Source organism: Rhagoletis pomonella, unplaced genomic scaffold, assembly GCF_013731165.1.
Source record: "Rhagoletis pomonella isolate Grant_MI unplaced genomic scaffold, Rhpom_1.0 Rhpom_scaffold_00001, whole genome shotgun sequence".
NCBI classification, from domain to species: domain Eukaryota; kingdom Metazoa; phylum Arthropoda; class Insecta; order Diptera; family Tephritidae; genus Rhagoletis; species Rhagoletis pomonella.
In genome coordinates, this window is record NW_023458555.1 from 77,803,459 (window position 1) to 77,823,666 (window position 20,208).

Genomic DNA, 20,208 nt, shown 5'->3' on the forward strand with positions numbered 1-20,208 from the left:
TATGCTATACGGCAACTTTATTTTCTGCGTTTTGTGTACTCTCCTTCTTCGTAAAATATTTCAGCCAATCAGAACTCACTTCACTACGTCATTGGAGGAAAACAAATTTTTGACAGCACCATGTCATAACCTTCTATTCTATGAACCTTGATGCCTTCTATAATTTTGCTTATATGTATATTTGGCAAGTATTTGTGTAAACAACAAAAAATACACATTTTCATTTCTTTTCCAGATTGGAAAATATAGGCTTGTTTTTACTTAAATGTGATATAAGGTTCATTAAAATGTTCGGTAATGTCTTGTTTTTAAGTTTGTTATCATAGTGCTTTGTATTTTTATTGTCCACTATACGTGAGTTGCTTCTATTAAAAAATTTCTAGTACAAAAAATTTCTTTGTTTTGAATTTGCTTGATTATTGTTTTTAATTTTAAAATTCATACTTTTGACATGTATGTGAAGGGCGGAGTTGCCGGTTTCCTCCTTTTCGGTGGGTTTTTATATCAAAAAGGCATCAAAATGGGGAAAAAACCTCCTTGGTATCTGTGCATCTGTTAAACTTTTATGGGAAGATGTATAAAAATCCAACTTGATATAATTTCGTATGCTTAGCAGTGTAACGTAGCAATTCACTAAGAAACAATAGTACACAGCACGATAGAGTACATACGTACCCCACCGTACATACATATCCCACTATACATACACCACTGTACACAAATAACAACGCATATTCCTACACTCCGATACATACCGACAACGTACAAACGAAGCATACATCCTCCACTGCACATATATACACCGCCGTACATACACAACAATGTACATATGCACTCTTCGGCACACTCATACAGCATCAGGCAAAACACTGCTAGCAGCATACCAACCACTTCGATCGCCAGCTACCATCGGGACAGCGCACACGACGAATTCTCAAACCAAATACGCAGCAACGAGTATAAAAAGCTGAACAAGTGCGCAGTCAAGTCAGTCTCGCTAGGTAAGCGTTGGGCTTGACTAGTTGGTTGGCGCCTAGTTGTGTGTCTTCGGACGCACTAAATCGTCTCCGGCTGGTTAATCCAAGCACGGCTCGACCAATCGGTTGGCGCCTAGTGGTGTGTTTTCGGACGCACTAAATCGTCTCCGGCTGGCCGAGCCGCGGTTACCGCCGCCCCCGTTCCAGCCCCTACTCACATAGTGTGCAATTATGGGAACGGCGGTACCTGACGGAGTCTTGCTAGGTCGCTCCATCGGTTGCCGAGTAACAGTACGAACCATCTGTTGCTATTAGAAGTCATCCGCTGCGGAAGCTCACCCGTTGGGCCGCTCGCCGCTGGTCACCGTTGCTCAACAGTTGTTGAGACTCACCCGCCGTGCTGCTAGCGCTCTCAACCGTTGCGGAGAATTACTCGCTGCCGGTCACCGTTGCTCAACAGTTGTTGAGGCTCACCCGCCGTGCTGCTAGCGCTATCAACCGTTGCGGAGAATTACTCGCCGCTGGTCACCGTTGCTCAACAGTTGTTGAGACTCACCCACCGTGCTGCTAGCGCTCTCACCGTTGCTTCGCTACTGCCAAGAGTCACCCACCGCACTGCTAGCGCCCTCACCGTTGCTCCGCCGCTCCTGAAAGTCATCCGTGCTGCTAGCGCTCTCATCGTCATCCACTCCGACCCGACCGTCCGACAACAACGAACGTTACCTTTCACTCTCTCGCTCTCTCACCCTCTCTTTGGACATAAGGTTGCTGGCACTCTAGTCATAGCGCTGTATGTGTGTGTGTGTGTGTTCGAGGTAAATACACGGAAATAGTGTGTTTTATTTGGTGGGGGGTAAGTGGGACCTTCGCTGGACTCTGGATCGGCTGAACTCACCTCAGCCTTCGACAAAACCCACCTCATAAATGGCGCCCGAGCAGGGACACAGCTCCGCAGGCGCATGTGCAAAAAACTTAACAAGCACCAACACTGCGGAAGCGTGCTCGCCGAACCCACCACAACCAACAGATGCCACACGCGCCAGCGAGAGTAACACCAATACGCTGAACGTCGACTCCCTCAGCTGTATATATCTGCTAAAGAAGGAGAAGTTAACAGAGGAGTGAAAGCGGCACCGAATTTAGGAGAGGTAGGTATACAGTCGCCGACAAGTCAACAGAGGATTTATTAAGAGATTTGGAAGAAGAGATTAAAGCAGAAGAGGAGAGACCAGTAAAGCTGCAACCCAGCACCATTTCCACCGTCCAGATCGACAACTATAGTCCACCGCCACTGGAGATGAAGCTTGCAACAAAGCGTGGCGAGATCAGCGACGCCGAGTTAATGAATACCGTACGCCGATGGGACGTACATTTTTTGGGAGGCGACGCGCTACACGACTTCTTGGAGGGGATAGAAGAGCTAGCCGAATGCTACCGCATCCCACTGGACAACCTCCTCCCAATCCTACCTTAAGTGCTACGCGGGAAGGCCCTACAATGGTTCCGCGTGCGAAAACCAAAGATAAATTCGTGGGCAGAATTCCGTGCAGAAATAGAACGGTTCTTCCTCCCACGGCGACACATGAGTCAGCTTGAAGATGCCATCCAGCAGCGACGCCAACAAAACCGAGAGAAGGCCAAGGATTATATCTTGGCACCACAAACGCTTATACGCCAACTCCCGACTATGTGTGGAGAGGACCACCTGGAGTATCGTCTCTTCGTCAAGCGAGGGGAGTTTAAAACAATCGAGGAGCTTATGGATCTCACCGCCGAATTTGAGCTTCTGAAAGGCGAAGAGGCCAGAAACAGCACACAAGCAGCACACAGCCTAACTCCCCTAGAAGAAAGGTACAGCAGAGAGGAATCCTGCTGGCGTTGTAAAGGGCGCGGGCACTTCCGCTTCCGATGCCGAAGGACGAAAAGACTGTTCTGCTCTAGGTGCGGTCGAGATAACGTCCTCTCCCGGGATTGTCCGTGCAACACTGCCACCGTTAAGCCGCCCTGCAAAATACGCAGCACCGGAACAGTTCCGATCGCCGCTTTCCCTGTGGACACTAACACCCAACAAGGAGGCAAAGTAGATGGTCGCTACTACATCAATGTGAGCGTAGAAGGTATGAGCGTACGGGCACTATTGGTCACCGGCGCAACGCTCACCTATATCGACAAGTCCATACGTCAACACCTGGAAGAGAGGAAAATCCAGCATCGACCTAGTCACAGAAATGTACAACCTACGTCTCCAGCTTGTACACTTACCTAGTAAGGATAATGTACAGTGAGCGAGCAACAACCACCCTGGCTTCGGCACTCCCAAATCTCGCCGAACGCATGATCCTGGGGATGCATTTCCTTAGGGACAGAGGGGCCATCCTCACCCTGGATGGACAACTACTGCCTGCACCTACCCCACGAACGACGGGTGCACCCGCCCAGCTGTACACATTAACCGAGAGAGAACATCTGAACGGAGAACAGAATAAGCAGCTGGCCGAATTCCTGGCACACCACCAGCAGACCTTCAGCAGAATTAACGGACCTAGCACTGCCGCTGAGCATGTGATCACCCTTAAGCACAACCGGCCGCTGAAACAGCGTTACTACCCCCGCAATCCGGCCATGCAACAGGTGATCAATGCTGAAGTCGATGAGTTACTGGCGGCTAAGCGGATCGAACCATCAAAGAGCGCGTACAGCTCACCGATTGTCCTGGTGAGGCAAGGAAGCTGGAGCGAACAAGATGCATATGCGCTGCCCCGGATCGGAGCAATACTGGACCAGCTCAGAGAGGCGAAGTACATATCCACGATTGATTTTAAGAATGGCTACTTGCGGATACCCCTAGCCAAAGGATCACGGCCGTACACCGCCTTCACCGTCCCAGAGAGAGGGCTGTTTCAGTGGAGAGTCATGCCATTCTGGTTACACTCCGCGCCAGCGACATTCCAGGGCGCTCTCGACGCGATCCTCGGCCCCAAACTACAGCCGAAATTATTCGCGTATCTAGACGACATAATCATCCTAGGAGACATCTTCGAGGAACACATGAACAATCTACGCGAGGTGCTCGAACGACTCCAAAGGAAGAGGATGCAGGTGAACTTCCATAAATGTAGCTTTGTGCAACAGAAGTAAGCTCAGAGGGAATACACACTGATCCTGCAAAAATATCCGCCGTACGAGAGAATCCAGCGCCTCAAAATATCCGAGAGCTTCGTCGATTCCTCGGTCTCGCATCATGGTACCGTCGTTTCGTCGCCGATTTCTCCACAGTTGCAGCACCACCCAACCAACTGCTGAAAAAAGGCCAGACTTTGGCATGGGACGCACCACAAGCAAACGCGCTCCTTGCATTAAAACAGAAGCTGACGACCGCGCCAGTACTCTGCTGCCCCGACTTCAACCGCCCCTTCTTCCTCCAAACCGACGCCACCGGAGAAGGGCTCGGAGTGGTCCTGTTTCAACGTCACTCCGACCACGAGAGAGTCGTAGCGTACGCCAGCCGAAGCCTGAACGACCTGGAGAAGCGTCATTCAGCCACCGAGCAGGAGTGGCTCGCCGTGCTATGGGGAATCCGCAAGGTGAGACCGTACCTGGAAGGATACCACTTCACAGTAATTACCGACCACCACTCATTGAAGTGGCTACACTCGCTGCAGAACCCATCCGGATGACTGACGAGGTGGGCGCTCGAACTCCAACAGTATAATTTTGACATCGAATATCGAAAGGGAGCGCTGAACGTAGTAGCAGACGCACTCTCACGGTGTACCCTGACAACAACCGATGATGGAGCAGACACACTCTACACCGTGGAAACCAGCACCAGCGAGTGGTACGAGAGAAAACTGAGGACAGTACAGCAACAGCCTAGCCGCAACCCGGACTACCAAATCATCGACAATAGATTGTTCCGCCACATCGCGCCGCGCAACAAGCTCTCCCGTGCGCCGCGATGGAAGCTCTGCATCCCCACCAGTCGCAGACCAGATATCCTGCAAGAGGTGCATGACGCCGCAGCAGCCGGACACCTAGGCGTCAAGAAAACTCTCAAACGAGCACAGCAGAACTACTACTGGCCTGGGATGTAACGTGACGTACTCAAACATGTACGAAGGTGCCTGTCCTGCGCCGAGTACAAGGTGGAACAAAGACGACCAGCAGGATTAATGGCCACCATTCAGTGCTCGCGAACATGGGAAGTCGTCACGGCCGACTTTGTCGGACCACTTACACGCTCCAAACAAGGAAACACGTGCCTCCTCGTCCTGGTCGATAAATTCTCTAAATGGGTTGAGTTGGGCTTGACTAGTCGGTTGCGCCTAGCGGTGTGTATTCGGACGCACCAAATCGTCTCTGACTAGTTAACCCAAACATCGCTTGACCAGCCGGTTGGCGTCTAGTGGTGTGTCTTCGGACGCACTAAATCGTCTCCGGCTGGCCGAGCCGCGGTTACCGCCGCACCTCACGTAGTGTGCAATTATGGGAGCGGCGGTACCTGACGGAGTCTCGCTAGGTCGCTCCATCGATTGCCGAGTAACAGTACGAACCATCCGTTGCTATTAGAAGTCATCCGCTGCCGAAGATCACCCGTCGGGCCGCTCGCCGCTGGTCACCGTTGCTCAACAGTTGTTGGGACTCACCCACTGTGCTGCTAGCGCTCTCACCGTTGCTTCGCTGTTGCCAAGAGTCACCCGCCGCACTGCTAGCGCCCTCACCGTTGCTCCGCCGCTCCTGAGAGTCATCCGTGCTGCTAGCGCTCTCATCGTCATCCACTCCGGCCCGACCGTCCGACAACAACGAACGTTACCTCCTACTCTCTCCCTCTCTTTGGACATAAGGTTTCTGGCACTCTAGTCATATCGCTGTGTGTGTGTGTGTTCGGGGTAAATACACGGAAATAGTGTGTTTTATTTGGTGGGGGTTAGTGGGACCTTCGCTGGACTCTGGATCGGCTGAGCTCATCTCAGCCTTCGACAAAACCCTCCTCATAGCAGTATCACAACAGTATGTTTACAGTATCTCCCCATAATTTTTCATATGAAAATATTTATTATGTACATCCCACTCGATATCATTTAATTCCTCATTGGAACATGTAGTCCCTCTCTTTTAGTGTATCAGCAGTTCATATGGCTTCATGGCAGCATGTAAATGCACCATTAAAGTACAAAACTGCGTATCAACAAAATGCATCAAGATAATGCAAAACCGCTTATGTGAGATTGCATAAATTATTTTCTAGAGAGCAGAAACACACATATTTAAAAATGGTCTTCTTTTTTATAAAGCAATCGCATTTATGGCTAGGATATTTCAGGACGAATTAAGAATGTTCTCGTGGGAATGGGGTAATTCGCGATCGTAAAGTAATTTAGGATGCCCTGGGAAAATGGTATTAGTCTGTGTTCAGACACGAAAACTCGAGTTGCTTATTATCGGCGATTTCTCTTTTAGTGCTGCCCTTTGCATTCACACACACAGCAACTCTTTTGTACGTAATTGTTGTTGCCAGCTGTGAACCGCCAACTTCAATTGTTCAGACGAACGAGAGCACAAAGCGTGTTGCCCGAGTACGAGCAACACGGTACCCGTCCCCTTTCCTCGTCGCTCCTTTCCCTTCAAGCTTCGTGTTGCCGCAACAATAGTATTCGTGTCTGAACATCGACTAAGCAAGGCACTGTGTGTGGGTTCGTGTGTGCTTGCAAAGCTTTTGTAAGGGAGTTAAGCAAAACTCTAAAGTCACTAGTGAGCAAACCTTGAATTATTGAATCATGAATTTATAGCAAGTTGGCTTCTTATACATCTTCCCATATGAAGTTTTACAGATGCCGGAACAGCAATGAGTTTTTTTATTGTTTTGAAACTTTTTTTTATTATAAAAACCCACGCAAAAAGAGGAAAGCGGCAACTCCTTGATTAAAATTTTTACATCCCTATCAGAGACCGGCTTTGAGTACTAATAAGATTAGTGTACTTATTCATGATCCATAAAAATTAGTGCAAATGAGCACTTACACTAATTCAAAAATGACTAAAAGTAATTTCCACCAAAACAAGAACACACTAACTCTTATTTGTGGCGGCAATTTTTGTCTCTATCGAGTATAGTCTACCCAGCTGGATTTTACTCATTTGGTCGAGTGAGACGCTGAAAATAATTTCAATGAGTGTTCAATATGATTAAGTCGTTTAAGTACTTTGGAATTAATGCAACCTTGTTTTCTATTCACTTGAATTCATTTGCTTCGAGCCTCGACTTTCGAGTCTTGATGATTTGACATTTCCTTTCATTGTACATCTTACTTATTTTTTCCAAGGTATAAAAGACAAATTTCAACTGTAAAAGTTCTTCTTTCTTCAATAAAGGATTATATTGGTAACATCATTGTATCATTTCTTGGTGCCTCCTGTGAGGACAATATATGTATATATTGTTTTTGTTTCATTTTGGTGAACATGGCGGAATTAAACTGGCGCTCAGCGGCCGTCACTGCAATCAAGCGCATACATGCGCGGGTGTGTGAAGCCAGCTGCGAAACCCACGACGTATTTCAACTGAAGCACGAGCTTAAATCATTGGAAACACACTTTCAGCGATTCACTCTTAATCACGATCATCTTGTAGGCCAGGCTACCAAGGATGAGGTTGCACCGCATAACGCCTTATGGGAAGCAATTGAGGCGTTATATGACGACGCTTGCTGTCGCCTCAATCGTCCTATAGCAAGCACAAAATCGGTTCCGGCTGCGGCCTCAACCGACCACGTGCTCAACACTCATAGCGCTCTGTTGGATGGGCGTTCGGTCGAACTGAAAATTGACCCGCTGGTGATTCCGGTATTCGATGGGAGGATGTGTAATTGGCTTGCGTTTAAGGACGCATTTGAGACTCTCGTACACAAGTCCTCCTATCCAGAAGCGTTCAAATTAGGGAAGCTTCGGCAATCTGTCAATTCAAAGGAGGTCCCGCTCATAGGTGGTGTTTATTCGGGTGGCTACGAGGAGGTTTGGCGCGCGTTAAAGGACCGTTATGATAACAAAAAGCAACTCGCAGAAATCCATGTGACGCGATTCCTTAACTTAAAATTGTCGACAGAAGATCGGCCAAGTCTTTGCTTGCCATTGTGGACACGGTTTACGAGTCGCTACGCGCGTTGCGGGTTATGGAGGTGCCTGTCGATAAATGGGATGCATTGGCAGTTCCCATCGTTATCTCCAAGCTACCTATTATCACGAAACGTGACTGGTCTATGCGTTGTTCTTCACATGAGATACCGCTGTTGGAGGATTTGCTGAAATTTCTAGAAAAAAGAGCACATAGCCTATGCCAGGAGACATCCATTGAGTCGGTGCGATTGCCGCGAACAGTAAAGTCTAACGTGGTTTCCACGGTTGATGGGAAGTGTGCCCATTGCCATGGCATTCATCGTATCACGTGATGTCCCACGCTTGCAGCAATGTCACCCGGGGCACGTTTTGAGGCGGTTAAGGGATCGAAGCTTTGTTATAATTGCTTAAGGGCTGGACATTCGTCGAAACAATGTTCTTCTGGTGGATGCCGTAATTGCGGTCGACAGCATCACACGCTGCTTTATCGCGAGAGCCTAACAGGATTAGCAGCTTCAGGCTCTCAGTCCAGCTCAAAGGTCATCGAGGCTACCCCGCAAGCTGTACAGCCTGCTCCAAACTTATGACTAACCTCGCCAATGACAACCTGCGTTGCCCAAGCCAGACCTACGATTATGTTGGCAACAGCGCGTGCACACATCTATGGGGATGCAGCAGTTCAACGATTGGTTCGAATTTTGTGCGATCCAGGTTCGCAGGTTAGTTTTATTAAAGATCGCTTAGCTCGCTTAGAGATTAAAAATACACAAATGCGAATTGAATGTAGAGGGGATTGGATCGAGTATTAGTACTCGAACTACGGGTAGTGTTATTGCAACCATAAAGTCATTGCATTCAAACTTTGAAACCAAAATCAACGCTTTGGTGATCCCGTCAATCACATCGGACACTCCTGCCGTGCGTTTAGACGTTAACCAGTGGCAACACCTGGCTGGCCTTGATATGGCCGATATTTATTTTGGTACACCTGGGGCTAGAGACTGCCTCATTGGAGCTGATGCCTGGGGTAGAATCGTGGAGGGTCACATCATCGGTGGCAGACCAGATGAACCTTATGCTCAACGCACTCGCCTTGGTTGGGTAGTTTTTGGTCCAGCGTCAGAAGTTTTGTCGAAGGAGAACTCATCGCTCGTGCTCAGCGAAAAGCTAGTCGAGGATGATTTGTTGCTGGAAGAATTAGTTCACAATTTTTGGAAGCTTCAGGAGGTCCCCGTGTGTGCATCAGACGATGATGATGAATGTGATCGAATATTTGCAGCCACACACTCCCGTACTAGTAATGGACGTTACGTGGTGCAGCTGCCGTTCCGCCGCGATGCACCGAGACTTGGCGAATCATATGCGCACGCTCTTCGCCTATTTCAACGCCTAGAAAGACGTCTCGTTGGTGACTCTGAGCTTAAAGATAATTACATTAAGTTCATGCGTGAGTACGTAAGTCTTGGCCATATGGAACCCGTAAATAACGTAGGTGATCACACCAACGGCTACTACATTCCCCACCACGCTGTAACCACCAAATTTAGAGTGGTGTTCAATGCATCGGCACCAACTAGTACTGGCGTGTCACTAAATGAGGTGCAAATAGTGGGCCCGACCATCCAAGACCCGCTCATCAATATAATTTTACGTTTCCGACGCTATAGGGTGGCCCTAACAGCCGACATTGAGAAAATGTTCCGGCAGGTACTCGTTGCCCCCAAACACCGAGACTTCCAACGGATCCTTTGGCGCGAGTCACCCTCGGATGAACTCAAGGTATATCGACTAACAACGGTTACGTATGGTATGGCGTGCAGCCCGTATAATACCATACGTGCACTCCAACAATGTGCACGCGACAATCACAACGTAATATCGGACCACCGGCAAGCCGCGAAAGCGCGCGATACCATTTTAACGTCATTTTCCGTTGACGATTTTTTGACCAGTTGTGAGAACGCAAAGGACGCTAAGGTCTTAGCTCACAATGTTGATGAAATTCTCTCCGCTGGGAAATTTACATTGAGGAAATGGAACTCCAATGATGCTGAGGTAATGGAATACTTGACCGGTAACATTTCTTCCTGCGCTGGCTTAGAAATAAACCCTCCTACGGCTTCCGTACTTGGATTACGGTGGGATGCTGCCGCTGACCAGTTCTTCTTCCAGGTGGTTCTCAAGCAAGCAGGTCCTACACCAACTAAACGACGGGTTCTCAGCGAAGTTGCTCAGCTTTTTGATCCCACGGGCTTTTTTGGCACCGGTGGTGGTCCAGGGTAAGGTGTTTATACAGCGAATGTGGTCCGCTGGTCTTTCGTGGGATGCACCGTTGTCTGATGATCTTCGCGACGATTGGATAAACTATCGGTCTATCGAGGAGGTACTCAACAAAGTTCGTGTAAATCGATGGTTAGGCATGGCGCACGGTGTGCAAACGACTTTACACGGCTTCTGCGATGCCAGTTCGCAAGCTGTGATTTACACAAGAACTGTAGGCGCAGGCGAAAGAGTACAACTCGCATTGCTGACAGCGCGCACTAAGGTGGCTCCACTTAAGGGATCTACCATACCACGTCTCGAGCTCTCGGCAGCGCTCTTGTTGGCAGAATCACACCAAGCTGTAAGAAGCGCTTTGGGTTTGATGAACGCCCCCTATTATTTGTGGTCGGATTCGTCGATTGCTCTTTGTTGGATAAAGAAACACCCAACAACGCTTAAGCCATATGTATCGAATCGAGTACGCCAGATTCAGGGGCTCACTTCCTCCGATCGATGGCATCATATCCGGTCGGCACAGATCGAACTGCTGGAGCATCCGCTTTGGTGGCAGGGCCCAGGCTGGCTGGAGAAAGACATCCCTGTAAGAAACCAAGCGCTTCTCCTCCTTGGGGACGAAGCGAATACAGTAAGTGCCGAAGAGCGCACCATTTCATGCACTGCAGTTATCAGTGCTGCGCGATCTATTGAAACACGACAACGTAATGGTAAGGTCATACTACTCACCGAGCGCTTCAGTTCCATCCAACGCCTTCTAGGTACAGTGGTCATTATCCTGCCATGGCTTAGTTCACGTCAACATCTGCGTAAGCGGGTTATAGGTGCAAGAGAATTCGACGATGCATTAGACGTTTTGATTCGTATGGACCAAGAGGATGCCTTTGGCAGTGAGGTCAAGCAGCTGAAGAGCGGAAGACACATCGCACATTCCAGTCGACTTATGCCGTTGAATCCCTTACTTGACGACAAGCACATGTTGCGAGTGGGTGGACGCATTCAAAGAGCTGACTTATCATACCAGCGGCGTTTCCCAATCCTCTTGCCGCGATCCAGTCCTCTGGTCACGCTACTCGTCCGACAAGTTCACGAACAAACCCTTCACGGGGGAGCGCAACTGATGATTCAGACTCTCAGACAGCGCTTCTGGATTTTGAATGCCCGCCAGGCCGTCAAGGGAGCCATCCACCGCTGTGTGATCTGTCGTCGACATCGCGGAGCGTTGTTGATACAACAGATGGCCCCAGCGCATGATGACCTAGGCAGCGCGTTAGCGCTGCACGACCTTTTGCTGCTTCCGGCGTCGACTATTGTGGTCCATTTATGTTGCGTACGGGAACGAAACGCTCTCGCACAATGGTTAAAACCTACCTCGCCATTTTCATTTGCATGGCAACAAAGGCTGTTCATCTTGAAGTGGTGGACGACCTCTCTTCTCAGGCGTTCCTTGATGCGTTCACCCGCTTCATTAGTCGACGAGGACCATGTCGCGATTTGTACAGTGACAATGGCACGACAATGGCAATGGCTAATCGACTATTACAAGAAGATCTTGCCGCCTGGTACACGGACAACAATCAAAAATCTTTAGCAGCTATGGGTACGCAGCGGCATTTTATTACTCCAAGCGCGCCGCATCAAGGCGGGCTCTGGGAGGCTGCCGTCAAGTCTGCCAAACACCATCTAGTTCGCTGTGTTGGTGCTCAAACGATGTGGCATAACCAGATGCAGACTTTGGCGGCACGAGTTGAGGCGTGTCTAAATTCGCGTCCCATCACCCCACTTCATGACGATACGGAGGACAAGCTCGCCCTTACACCTGGCGATTTTCTGGTTGGCTCCCCGCTTTTAGCCGTACCCGAACCTGATGTCCGCCAAGCCCCTACCAATCGACTGAAGCAATGGAAATGGTTGAAGCAGGTCCACCAAGAGTTTTGGCACTGTTGGAGCGACGAATATTTGTCTACTCTTCAGAGGCGAAATAAGTGGCAGAAGCGCATGCCCGATATTAAGATCAACGACGTCGTCTTGGTAAGGCATGAAAATTTACCTCCAACTCACTGGCGGCTGGGTCGAGTGATAGCGGTGCACCCTGGAGGGGATGGGGCCATCCGAAATGTGTCGATAAAAACTAGTAGTGGATGCCTCACCCGGGCAGTACAAAAATTGTGCCGCCTCTTGGACAGCGAAGATTTCGAGACGAACGCCTCGACCGGGTAGGATGTTCAATATGATTAAGTAACTTAAGTACTTTAGAATTAATGCAACCTTGTTTTCTATTCACTTGAATTCATTTGCTTCGAGCCTCGACTTTCGAGTATTGATGATTTGACATTTCCTTTCATTGTAGATCTTACTTATTTTTTCCAAGGTATAAAAGGCAAATTTCAACTGTAAAAGTTCTTCTTTCTTCAATAAAGGATTATATTGGTAACATCATTGTAACAATGAGTTTAATATTATTTGTGTTCTGCTTTGTTCTACATCAGTGTTGGCATTTTTGGTACATTTGTACTTTTCTGATACAATTTCGTTTACTACGCAGCATGGGCGTAGCCAGGTAGGGGCGAGGGGTGCTCGAGCCCGCATCCCTTCCCCCCCCCCCCCCTAACTTTCAATTTTTCCTTATATATATATATAAAATAGTACCCTGAAATGCCAGCTTGGTTGATTCGGATGGAAGATGAGATGCTTTTTCACGTGGTGAAAAGCAGAAAATCCTAACTTGCTTAGAAGTGTACTAAAAATGTAGAGAAAGAAGAGTAAAAATACGACAAAATATAATATATTTATACGATGAACTATAATAATATTCCGACTAACAACAACACTTACTGGACCAACAACAACACTTACTGGACGTCCGGCGCGGAGAACAATTAACGAGATAATGAGAAACTGACGAAACGAGTTGCTTACTTTTAACAGCTTTTTCACAGAAAACTAGTTTTCGCACGTAGACCAGGTCACATATACGTAGCTCAGAAAATTCCCTGCGGGAATTCGTTTTATCTTTTTGTCTTCGCCTTTGTAAGTTTTGAAAAAAGGTTTTGAAATAATCATTATAACATAGCAAAAGGTGTGCTATCAACCTCACATTCCTAGGCAAGTTTTGAAAGAATGTTTTCGATACTAAATCTTATTAAAACAAAATGTCGAAATCAGCTTCATATAGTTAGAAACAGTGTCATCGTTAATTCTTTATGTTCTTAAATATCATAACTTCACTACACTCATATATTGACTAGAGTTGACTATTTATTTTATTGTTTTTTAATTATAATTATTTTCTTATAAAGATATAGTTAATTCCTTAACAAAAACTGTATGAAAATATGTTTAAATCTTTGAACCACATTAAAAAAATCGACAAACTTTCGTAAACATTTCGAGCTTTCTATTTCAATTTTAGTATAATAAAGTGCAAGTTTAAAACAGCTGGAATCTGCCGTCAATGTTATATTGTCTAAACGCGATATTTTTTTTAACGAAGCAAATGAGCAACACCTTCATCAAAAAAAATATATATATATATTAAAAGTCAACGATAAGTCGCAGCTATTTTAGACTTGCACTTCATTTAAATTGATCGGACTACAAACGGCATTCTCAAAACATGTATTTCTAGGAAATCGAGTTGAAAGCCCGAAATTTTTACGAAAGTTTGTTGATTTTTTTAATGTTGCGTAAAAATTGATCCTTGGGGTTTTATTAAAGTATAAACTGCATTTTTATGCAAATACAAATAATAAAAAATTAAATAATTTTAAGATAAATGGCCAATCTTGTCAATATGTGAGCGTCGTAAAGTTTTGATAAGCACTTGAAATACTAAAAATAAAATGTCAAACTTTAGTACCGAATTCAAAGAAGATGTCTCCTTTATCCATGCATAATAACTTAAAAAAATTAGTTTGTTAAGAAGTGTATCTTAAAATATGTGCATACACATTTATGTTCAAAGTGTAAAATGTACCTACATAAACTTTCCCATGAATACCATCAAATCATTGATCTTGAAGGGAATCTATGTATGCATGTACTAAGAAAATATATGAGCAAATTAAAAAGTCGATGCAATTTACAGTCGAAAAGTATAGTTTTTGTATAGATTTCGTACTGAAGGAACAATTTCATTTCCCAACACTGTGCGACATGCGGGCGCCACCATAAACAAGTGTGAGCTAAAAGTGAGTGTGTGTTAGTGTGCCTTCGCATGCTATTTAAGAGATAGGATTACTCGTTGTAATCAAACCCCGTTTTAATTATGTTTAATACATAATTTCTTTATTATTAGTAAAACACTAATTTAGTTATGCTTTATACAAAAAACATTTATTTAACTATAAGAACAACTGCGTTAACATTTAAAGTATTCTTAAACACGGACGTCTGATCGCTAGCTAACGATGACTCTAACTAACTCACTGACTAGCTAATTAATTTCCGATCGCGCTGATGAGCGCCTATTATACATATACATTAGGGCGGGTCAATTTGTATGGATCGATTTTTTTCGACATTGTTCCTAGCATATTCGGATTCTTCATAAAATTCTAAGAAAAAAATTCCTCCAGACCATAGCTCTAAAGTTAATTTCGAGCCTGCGCATTTTTAAAAGAAGATATCTTATATATAAAAATGAATTGCTGTCCGTTAGCCTCGCTAAGACTCGAAAACAGCTTGACCGATTTTAATATTTTTATTTTTTCGGTTTATTTTTTATAATATCCGGATGGTTAAAAACAGAAAAAATAGAGAGTTGCCACCTGTTTAAAAATTTCAATATAAGTAAATTAATTACATAAATTAGATATTGCAATATGGGTGTCAAAAGAAAGAGGTCATGAACGCTTACAGGCGAAAATATTTTTGAGGGGGGTTGCCACCTGTTTCAAAATTGAATTAAATGAAATTGATAAGATAAATTAAATATTGCAATATGGGTATCAAATTAAAAAGGTTTAAAAAGGCTTACTACTGAAAATATTTTTGAGTCGAGTTGCCACCAATTTCGAAAATTTAATTCAATTAAGTTAATAAGATAAAGTATGTATGTATTATAATATAGGTGTCGAACGAAAAGTATTTGAAAAATTATTGATTAAGAAATATTTTCTATAGGCCTGCTACCTACCTGAGCGGTAAAAACTAAAAGCCATACTCGCAAATATTATTCAAAGCTTTTGAGGCTCGTATCAATGTGGAATACTGTAACTCCGTCAAGTTAGTGTTTATTGATGGCAAACAAAGTACTATCATGTTTGGCAATGATATCACCCCATCGAACAATGCACTTAGCCTCGATATAAAAAGAGAACAAAAGCCGAAGTATTAGCCGAAGCAGTTCACACAAATGTTCCACAATTGAACTAACAAAAAAATATGGCCTATGAATCTTTTATAGAAGCTGTGAACACTGGAGTAAAATTTAAACAAAAAAACAAAACCGACTTCAATTCTCATATACAAATTTAAGTGTACCATTATTTTCTTCGTGGCCCAATTATAGGATCTACACTCAATTAGTAGGAGACTACCTCTGAGGAACCACCTTTCCTTTCAAAAAGAATTATAGAAAACGGATAACGTAGTCCACAGTTACGCGGTAACATACATAAAAACATATTCCGACGAATTGATAAAATGTGCAGATTAATATTTAATAAAGTGTTACGGATATATTTTTTTAATACAAACCTGTGCTTGGGAGTTTATTGATACGAAAAATTAATTTCTGATATCTATTTTTTATTGAAAGAACCGCAAGATTGCACTACAAAGCAAATTACATATTTTTTACTATTGTAACGGGAGAAGTTGCTGTATGTATTTTTTTATATGTACAGTGTCGAACAAAAGTTTTGGCGCAGTAAATTTTCGCATTACATATATGCAAAAGTTTTAATTTATTTCCGATAATTTTTTATAAAAACATAGTTCATACTTAATGTGGCCAACCGTACTTCTTTCGGAAGTACAGTACTTCTTTTTTCGCTCTTGTACTTTGTACTTCGAAGTACAGTCAAATGTACTTATTTGCGATATTTTGTACTTCAGGAGGAAGATTTTGTAACCAGTTAGCGACAATTTTCGGATCGCTATCGCACTTTTTGACGCATGATATAAATGTTTTTGCGTCTAAAAGTGCGATAGTGATTCGAAAATTGTCGCTAACTGGTTTCAGAATCTTCCCCCAGGTCCTGTAATTCTCCGATCTTCTGGACGATCGTCACATGGTCTGGGCGATAATTTCGTTGAAGCCATTAAAGTCGCCGCGGACCGATGGCATCATACCTGCACAGCAGCGAAGGACTCTGAAGGTGTCGTGCGATTGGTTGGATCCCATTCCTGCGAACTGCGTGAGGACCGGGTACATCCCGAAGGCTTGGAGTTCAGCCCGAAGGACGGAAAAGGCGCACATGTTTCCCCTAAGTATTTTAGGTCAATCAGTCCCTCTTTGTTTTTTCTAAAAACTCTAGAGAGACTAATAGACCTCTGCATAAGAAACGCGATTGCTTGTGACTGTCTTTCAAGAGCTCCGTATGCTTATTGCAAGAAGAGGTTGGTGAATATCGCCCTGCATACATTGGTAAAGTGGTCATAGGAACTTTTCACGCATAAAGATTATGCAGTAGGGGCCTTCTTCGATATCGAGGGGGCCTTGAACAATGTCCCACCAGAGGCAACAGTCGATATAAATATTTATAATCAGGGGGTCGAAACCAACCTAATAAGGCTTATCTACAGCTCACTACCGCGAATAGAACTGTCGCGGCGGAGTGGGGACGCGCCTGCACTCAATGCAGAGTCATTTGGAGCACTCCACAAGGTGGTGTTCTCTCTGTCCTGCTCTGGATTGCGGTTGTAAAAGACCTTCTAGAGAAACTGGATAAAGTGGGCTGTCGGGTGATCGCCTATGTAGATGATGTGGAAATTTTGGTTAAGGGACGATTTCTAGACACCATTTTTGTTCTGGCTCAGGGTACCTGAACCAGGTAACTAGGTGGGCGATCAACGGCAGCTGTCGTGGAAGCCTAATATTGAGGTAGGGGTCTCTCGCCCAAATTAATTCATTAGCTCTAGGAAACCAGATTTAAGCTTATATTGTTTCAGGGAGCCCTTCTCTGGTTGAACTTACTAGAGAAGGCTACACTTGTACACCACACCTACACTGGCGCTTAACATACATATGTTGAACACGGCGCCTGCGGATATTGCAGACAGAATTGTCGCATCACGATCTGCTATTGGACTTAGGGGAACCGGGTCCTTTCGTGACATAAAAAAGGAAAAGATGTTTCTCTGCTGCAGCAAATGTTTTAATAGGGCACTTTTAAACATGTTACCTCTCAAGGGCTAGTGATGGGGGTTCTGACAGGCCATTACGCGATTGGTATTCATGCGTTGAGACTTGAAATTTCAACTGATCCTCGCACTTTTCAACAAACACTGAGCTCTCAGGGATCGAAATTAGCCGCATTCGAAATTTCATAATCGACTCGCGTCAACTTAACCTAACCTGTACTTCTTTGTGCTATGAAATAGTTGGTCACATTATTCATACTACACTAAAACACATAAAAATCAAATGTGTAAACTTTGTGAAAAACTCAGGAAAATTCAATAAATCAGCATACTAATTTGCAATTTTATATTCAAACCTGCACTTTGATAAACTAAAATTAAATGTATTATTAAACTGCATACTTGGAATTTTTCTAAAAAATACTTTGCCTATATTGCGAAAAATTTACTGTGCCAATACTTTTGTTCGTTACTGTAAGTAAATAAACCCTTAACTTTAAAAACCCAAAAAAAAATTTACAATATTTCAAAATTATTTTTCGAATCATAAATTTTTTTATGATTAACAACGTATTTATATTTTTTTGTTTGGTTTTAGATCCTTTTTGCTTTCAACACGAGGTATCTTTTTTCTAGTTTATATTATCATAGCCATAACTCCCTCTCTATTTCTATCAATCCATCAATAAATTTTATAATTTTTTTTTTGGCATTTTTCCTAAATTTTCGGTAAGGAATAAGCGAGTAGATGAAAAATATATAAACCGTAAGAACGGCCCATATATATGTATATGAAAGAATACACACATGCGACGACTCTAGCCATTGTGTGTTACTCCTTTAAATCATAGTTATTTTTTTCTTATGGTATTAAAAAAATATCGTTCGTAACACTTTAGTAAATATTTATCCGTATATTAACTGAGTATATATTAAAGACTAGAAGATGACCCGGTGAACTTCATATCATCTATAATTTATTTGAATTTCACTTTGATCAAATATAACAAATCTTCAAAATGCAATATAATGAGATCACTAATACTGCCTGCTGTTATAGCTGATAAAAGATTCCACACCTATGAGATGTGCCACGCCCCTTTTTACAAACTCATTTATATACATATATCTTTCCATAAGCACCTACCATAGGTATCTGTGCATTTCAAATTTCGAGTTCATGTGACTATAATTCCGAAGTTAGAGCTGATTAAAAATTTTCACTATGGGAGGTACCCCTCCCCCCTTGGCGAGTTTCAATTTTTTTACCCTATTATAGGTCCAGGAGTCATGGCAATACTTTGGCAAAATTTTATTCGATTCTGTACATCCGTTCAGGCTGCAACCTGGTACATACATACATACATACTTCCACAAATATATAGTAGATTTGCTTTGAAGCGCCATCTTGCGGTTCTTTAGATAAAAAATAGATATCAGAAATTAATTTTTCGTATCACAAAACTCCCGAGCACAACTCTTTATTACAAAAAAAAAAAACATTCCTAACACTTTAGTAAATATTAATCTGATTCTGGACTTAGTATTAATTAAAAATATTTTCTTTTAAAATTGCGCAGGCTCGAAATTGATTCTAGAGCTATGGTCTAAAGGGCTTTTTTTCTTAGAATTTTATGTAGAATCCGAATCTGCTAGGAACGATGTCGAAAAAAAAATTGACCCGCCCTAATATACATATGTACATATAACTCGCCCTCCTCAAAATGAACTCGCGTCCCTGCGATTCACACGTGAAAACCTTAGGGTTTATACCTACATATATAGACATACACCTAAAGAATAGGTTACATAGGTTACATATATAAAAATCGAGAAATGCTTATGCATTAAATGTATTAATCTAAATACTACGCCATTTGATAACGGGGCCATTTAGCTATAATATCTTTATTGGGTATTCCGACTTTCTCTTTTTTTCATATTTAACGATCCGTTGTTTTAGTTTGCTATCTGCATTTGAAATAAGTTTAATATTTTCAAGGTACTTTACAATTTATACTTGGGCGAACGTAAAAGTATGTATGTACATTTTTAATTTTCTATATATATATATAATTTTCTTTTTGCTTGATATTAAGCTAAAATTATTATTCCTGACATTTTAAAATCACTTAAATACATAACGTACATTCATACATAGAGATATGTATAACTTTTCATACCATTTTTATTCCATTAAACAGACATATAGATCTATATAAACATCTTTATACATATATTATTATCGAATGCTGAAAATGATTTTTTTTTTTTATGGGCCAAATATATAGAGAAAATATGGTTACATTAACATTGCGATGTCATTGGACCTGACCACCTCTGGTCCAACGCTGCATAACATGGGACCATTTCTGGTCCACCGCAGCCTAACATGGGACCACCTAGACAACTACTCCTTTTGGACAACCGTATTTTAATCTTCAGATAGCTTGCGTATAATTAATCCAAATTTGACTTTTCAAACAGGTGGCAATCCTTTTCAAAATATATTCAAACTACAGTTTTTAAGCCT

At 43.4% G+C, this 20,208-nt stretch overlaps 2 protein-coding genes across 2 annotated transcripts in view; one reads left to right on the forward strand and one right to left on the reverse strand.

Moving 5' to 3' along the window:
* Positions 1 to 8,673: 8,673 nt before the first annotated feature.
* LOC118733396 lies at positions 8,674 to 10,373 on the forward strand. The gene is made up of 2 exons (XM_036462767.1): positions 8,674 to 8,809; positions 8,878 to 10,373. Exons 1-2 carry the CDS (start codon positions 8,674 to 8,676, stop codon positions 10,371 to 10,373), a joined length of 1,632 nt encoding a protein of 543 aa, XP_036318660.1.
* A 3,299-nt stretch (positions 10,374 to 13,672) lies between these two features.
* LOC118733404 overlaps positions 13,673 to 20,208 on the reverse strand; it is a 9,799-nt gene continuing 3,263 nt past the window's right edge. Inside the window, exon 2 of the mRNA XM_036462779.1 lies at positions 13,673 to 13,690. Coding sequence (XP_036318672.1) covers positions 13,673 to 13,690 — 18 coding nt within the window. The remainder of the gene's footprint in view (positions 13,691 to 20,208) is intronic.

Excerpts from the sequence above, each read along its gene's own strand:
- LOC118733396 (XM_036462767.1), top strand. The coding sequence starts at position 8,674 with ATGACTAACCTCGCCAATGACAACCTGCGTTGCCCAAGCCAGACCTAC. Across the intron at positions 8,810-8,877 it reads TGTGCGATCCAGGTTCGCAG|AGGGGATTGGATCGAGTATT; the intron begins GTTAGTTTTATT and ends AATTGAATGTAG.